The 5,852-nt window shown below is 58.5% G+C and overlaps 1 protein-coding gene across 2 annotated transcripts; it reads right to left on the bottom strand.

Annotated features, from left to right (window-relative positions):
• Positions 1–1,449: 1,449 nt before the first annotated feature.
• On the bottom strand, positions 1,450–5,797 carry LOC310896397 (heme-binding protein 1-like). 2 transcript variants are annotated; one of them, XM_083828620.1, is made up of 5 exons: positions 5,568–5,797; positions 5,403–5,488; positions 2,818–2,959; positions 2,519–2,702; positions 1,450–2,375 (listed from the first exon to the last, which is right to left on the bottom strand). In XM_083828620.1, exons 1-5 carry the CDS (start codon positions 5,749–5,751, stop codon positions 2,201–2,203), a joined length of 771 nt encoding a protein of 256 aa, XP_083684746.1. In that variant the 5' UTR covers positions 5,752–5,797; the 3' UTR covers positions 1,450–2,200. The 2 variants fall into 2 exon arrangements, with proteins under 2 accessions (XP_083684746.1, XP_083684747.1); XM_083828621.1 differs by lacking the exons at positions 1,450–2,375; positions 2,519–2,702 and adding exons at positions 3,145–3,303; positions 4,036–4,268 and having other exon boundaries at positions 2,825–2,959; positions 5,568–5,776.
• Positions 5,798–5,852: the final 55 nt, after the last annotated feature.

The raw sequence follows: 5,852 nt of genomic DNA, 5'->3' as shown, positions 1-5,852 counted from the left end.
CAAACCGGGAGGGGCGGGGCTAAACCGGGAGGGGCGGGGCTAAACCGGGGGCGTGGTCAAAGGGGGGGCGAGGGGGAGGAGGAGGGAATGAAAGGGCTCCGGTGGTTACTGAAAAGGGGAAATAAAAAAAACACACGCACAAAAAAAAAAACAAAAGCAGACCAAAAAACAGACACGCACACAAAAAATAGACAAAAACAAAGCAGGCAAAAAAAGACAAAAAAAAATCAAAACCAGACAAAAAAAAAAGACAAAAAAAATCAGAGAAAAAGACAAAAGACAAAAAACAAAAGAACAAACAAGCTACACAACAAAAGCAAAAATACAAACTGCAAAAGGAAAACAAAAAAAAAGCTACAAAACAAAGCTACAAATACAAACTACGAGGCAAAAATCGAAAAAAACTACAGAAAACAAACTACAAAAAGAAATTTAAAAAAACACAATGAAAAAAGCAAAACCAAAGAGCTACAAAAAGCAAAGACAAATGAAAAAATTATAAAAAGTGCAAAAATTTAACAGTAAAGTACAAAAGAACAAAAGCACAAAAAACAAAAAGCAAATGAAAACACGACAAAAAATAAAAGTTACAAAAAATAAAAAAAAATCGCAGCAATTTAAAACAATCACAAACGTTTAAAAATCTGCAAACAATCACAAAGGCCACCACATTAAAAAATATCAAAATTTTAAATAATTTTTTAAAAAATCAAAAAATGCAAAAAAAGTAAAATTCTTTTTCAAGCTACAGAAGAATTAAAAAATATGAAAATGTACAAAAATTACAAAACCCAAAAATTTACGTTACAAAAATATGAAAAATGCAAAAAAGGTAAAAAAAAAAAAAATACAAAACCCCAACATTTTAAATTTAAAAATTGCATAAAATAAATAGATTTTTAAAATAACATAAAAAATACGAATAAAATAAAATAAAATAATAGAAAAATTAAATAAAGAAAATAAAAAGCTACTAGACGTTAAAAGAGTGAAGGAATTCTGCAGAGCTCCCCTCCCACCCCGGGGCTCACCGAGGGGTCCCCCTGAGGGGCCGGTGCCCACCACCGCCCCCCGCAGCCCCCCGCCTCCTGGTGCAGGGCTCCCTGCCTCCTGCCCGCCCCCCCGAGCCCCGCACGGAGGCCCACCACCAGCCTCCCCGCACCATCCCTGGGGACGAGGCCGAGACCCGTGCCCGAGCCGTGCCGCGGGGCTTTGCCTGCAGCCCAGCCGCCCTCAGAGCGGAACCGCGGCTTCCTGTCACCGGGAGCGGCTCTGGTTGTGGTCGGGACCACACAGGCCTCAGGGGAAGCCGGGGGCGACTCCGCAGCCTCCCTCTCTCCACCACCTGCCCCGCTCATGGCCGGCGATGAGAGCGGCCGGCCCGGTGGAGGCGGTGGCAGGAGGCCACCCAGGCACGCCACGTCCCCGCCACCAGTGACCCGCAGCCGCAGCGTTTGAGCTGGGTTTATTTGCTGTTTGTTCGGCGCTGCCGGCCTCCCCCCGGGAGAGCACGGCAGTATTTGGGGGCGCGGAGCTTGCTGGTGGGAGCGCGACGCGAGGCGGGACCCGTCTGTCTCGGCTCCAGCACCCACCGCTGGCGGCTGCCAGTGCCCCGGTCCCAGCTGAGGGACGGCGGGTGACAGCCGGGGAGGCACCCAGCAGGCTACAAAGCCACCCGGTGGGAAACGTTTGGCATCCACATCGTGCTGGCAGCCAGCCCTTTCCCCCCTTCGAGTCCCTCTGTCCCCGTAGCAGCACTTCAGCGGCTCTGTTCAGCGCAGCCGCTCCTGCAGGAGGCTGACCGGAGTCCAGGGCCTCGCTCCTTGTACACACACTCGCCCTCTGGACACCCCCGGCTCGTGACTGCCAACCGGCCCGCCTGGTTCAGCTCTACAGCCCCGGCTCAGGGCCGAGAGCAGCCCAGGTCACGCCAGCACGCTGCACGAGCCCTCACGGTTACGTGGGCACCGCCGCATGCTTCCCACCAGCGGCCTCCTGCAGAGGCTCTCCCCGGTGCCAGCCCCGGCCTCAGCTGGGCCCGGCAGGGGCAGGGGAAGCACAGAGCAGGCAGGCTTCCCCCTGGCAAGGGCGCAAAGCCAGCCCGCAGTCTCCCGGTCCGTCATTCCGCGGGTGGGCGGCGGGCGAAGACGTGCGTTCGTCTCCTTGGGGTCAGGACCACCACGTACGCCGGCTGCAGGGTTCACTCTGCCCGTCGGATGAACCAGATCTCATTGCGGCGCTGAGGGACGCTGGGGTTCTGGTAAACGGCCACGATGTAGGTTTCCCGGAGCACGGCGTCTGTGGAGCCCAAGAGCTCCCAGAAGAGACCGATCTCCCGCAGAATCGTCTCCTCGGTGGTTATCCCGTAGAAAACCCTACAGGAAAGGGAACAACGTCAGCAAACAGAGCCGCCAGCTGCCGCACTTCGCCCCGGCCACGGTCTCCCATCCCTCTGCCCACCGGGGCGTCGCAGCAGCCCCGCGGCGAGCCCAGGGAGCACGGCTGGCGCTGGGGTCACCTGGTTATAACCCGGAGCGGCGCCCTCTCGGTGATGTGGATTTCGGGGTCCATGGGGATGGGGGGGTTTTGCTGGAACTGTCCCGGGAGGTAATAGGCGGTTAGGACCTCGCGCTCCAGCTCGGTCCCCTCCTTGTTCAGGTGGATTTCGTTGAGCACCGGGACCGTCATGCCCAAGTAGCGACCTGGAAGGAGGCAGGAAGGCAGCCAGCAGGCACGGTGAGAGGCGAGGGCCGAAATGAGGCAGGGCCCTCCCTCTGCGCAGCCTGCCAGCCCCCAACAGCCCCTGCCTGCACACACCTACAGAGTTCTCCTTGCAGATGTAGCGCATGAGCTTCATGAAGCTCAGGGAGATGCTCTGCTCATACAGGGGCTCCCCCTTGGTGACACACGCCCACTTCCCAGCTGGGTAGTGCCGCTCCTCGTAGGCCGCTTCCTCACACTGCAACAGGCCACAGGACAAAGCCGGTCAGAGTTTAGGGCGCTGGCACTTGGGTGGCAAAGCCAACGCCATGACGGCAGGCGAGAAGCGGGGAGAAGGGATCCTGCCGAGACGGGACTCCCTGCATGCCAGCAACTGGCAGGGGGGGACGGAGAAGGCGAGGGGAGCTGGCATGGTGCACACACCTCAGGCAAGGACACGCAGCGCCGCTGGGCAGAAGTCAGCGAAAGGAACAGCACAGACACGGGGCAGGGCGCGGGGAGGCTCCTGGCATGCACACGGAATGCAGCACATCCTCAGCAGGGAGCACAGGGCTTTCTGCTGCTCTCCGGTCACTGTCCTGCCTACACACAAGGATGGTCCTGATTCCAGGCACCCAAAGGCCTCCACTAAGCTCGACTGGACCCTCGGGCGGCAGCGCCCATTCCCTTGAGCACTATGTACATTGTGGGGTAACAGGCAAAAAACCTCCTGCGCAGGAGAAAGGAAGGCCTGGCGGCAGAGCTCTAGCACAAAGAAGAGCTGCGAAGGTTGGACAAAACTCCTCTTGGATCCTTCTCCCAAACCAAGAAGTGAAATTGGGAAGAAGAGACACGAGCACGGGTCGTGCAAAGGGGACAGCTTTGTGGTAAGGGTCAGAACCTCTATTTCCACGACAGACACTCGGTCTTCTGGACAAGCCCAAAAAAGAAAGGGTGCACAGGAGTCACCCTCAGATGGGGCCATGCCTGTTCCACCAAGCCCAGCAGAGCAACAGCATTTACCAGACAAGGGAACCCACCAGACAGTCCCTCTAGACTGTTTGCAGTTCTCATCTCTGACAGCATGTGAGAACGAACCTTTCAGTTCAGCAAGGCACGGTGTCTGGAGCCCTGCAGCCTGACCCGTACGTTGACCAAGCACCCCTCTAGAAGGTGAGACTTGGGCAAGAGAAAGAGTGACGATGCTTCACATCCACTGGGTCGGGGATTTTGTCTCAGTACTGAGGCCAGGAAGGCTCTGCAGGTGGTACAGGAATTCATGCACCTCCAAGAGGATGACACGAGGCTCAGGAGGAGCAACCACACACCACCCACCTGCCTGAGCCTGGGGAACGCATCCACAAGGGCCCAAGCTCCTGAGTCCCCTCAGCACTGATGCCACGAGGCGGCTCCCATCTCTTCACCCAGCCCCGGAGTCGAACTCCAAGAATCCTCCTCAGGCACAAAGGAGGCACCAACAGCAACAGAAGATCTTCAGGTCCCACGGAGTCCCAGGGACCGCTCCTGCTTGGGATCGGTGCAGGTACAGAGGAGCCCAAACTAAGCCACTGGGATGCAGAAGAGCAGGGAAAGGAGTGCGGTGAAGCCCTGGTTCAGGGCTGTGCCCCCGCGTGCTGAGACGTGTCTCACAGGCAGCTGTACTGGACCTCAGCCCAGAAGAAACTGGTTAAGCCCTCCTCGTATAGAGGACAACTGACAGACGTCTGGTTGGGAGCAAGCCTAACCAAGCCTGCAGAGACACAAGAACCAGTCTGACGAGCGCTTCTTCACAGTTATTTCTCAAAGCACCTTTTTGTGCAAGAGATTAGAGGAGGTGTGCAACTTAGCAAGAACGGGAGTCTTCAAGCAGCAGCTGCCAGGTTTGGATCAGCAGCTGTGACAAACAATAACATGTGCTCGGGTCTGACAACCAGAACCATGGAATATCCCGAGCTGGAAGGGATCTGCGTGGATCATCGAGTCCAGCTCCTGGCTCTGCATGGGACAACCCCAAAATCAGACCGATCTGTGTCTGAGGGTGTTGTCCAAACGCTTCTTGAGCTATGACAGGCTTGGTGCTGTGATGACTTCCCTGGGGAGCCTGTCCCAGTGCCCGAGCACCTCTGGGTGCAGAACCTTTCCCTAACACCCCACCTGACCCTCCCCTGTCCCAGCTCCATGCCGTTCCCTCGGGTCCTGTCGCTGTCCCCAGAGAGCAGAGCTCAGTGCCTGCCCCTCTGCTCCCCTCGTGAGGGAGCTGCAGGCCGCCATGAGGCCTCCCCTCAGCCTGCCCTGCCCTGAACACACCAAGGGGCTCAGGCACCCCTCTACATCTTCCCCCCCAGACCCTTTATACTTCGGACACTTCTGACAGCTTTACGCCCCTGTTGCGCCGTGGCACCCCAAGCCGCACGCGGCGCTGGCAGCGAGGCCATGGCAGCACAGAGCAGCACAGCCCCTTCCCCCGGGCGGGACGCGGGGTCCCTCGGTGCTGCCAGCCGGGCCGCAGCCCCCCGCCCCCCGCAGAAGCGCCCTGACCCTGTGCAGCCCCCAAGCAGCGCCCACACTTGCTTGGCACGGGTCGTGCCAGGCAGCGAGGCGCCCGAGCGTGGCAGGCAGCGGGGTGCAAGGCTGGGGGGCTGCATGGAGGAGGGGGGGGGGGGGAATCGGGGGGATCAGAAGCGGGTCGGGGGTCCTCTCACCTTGCCGTGTCGCGACAGGGCGACGTGGGGCACGGGCTCCCGCGCCTGGCTGTGCCGGTTCATCTGGGCGATGGGGCCGGCCATGTCTGCAAGGCAAAGGGGTCAGGGGGTGCCCCGCGTGTGTCCCCCCCCCCAAATCCCGGCCGTCCCCCCCCCGGGGCTCACCTGGGGGCAGGCTCACCCGGTGCGTGCTGGCCACGGCCTCCCAGTGCGCGAACAGCCGGCCCCGCTCCTCCTCGTCCCCCTCCTCCTCCTCGTCCTCCCCCCCCCCGCCTTCATCCTCCTCCTCCTCCTCCTCCTCCTCCTCCTCGCCCAGCCCGTCCAGGTCCTCCAGCCTGATCCGCGCCATCTTCCCCCCCCCCGTCCGCCTCCAAGCCCTCCCCAACCCCTTTCCAGCTCCACCCTGCTCCGGAAAAGAACTGCCCCTTTCTGACGTCATGATGACGTCAC

This window comes from Anser anser (genome assembly GCF_964211835.1).
Source record: "Anser anser genome assembly, chromosome: 3".
NCBI lineage: Eukaryota > Metazoa > Chordata > Aves > Anseriformes > Anatidae > Anser > Anser anser.
Note: the sequence above shows the minus strand (reverse complement) of the source record. Positions and strands in the feature narration are given on the sequence as shown.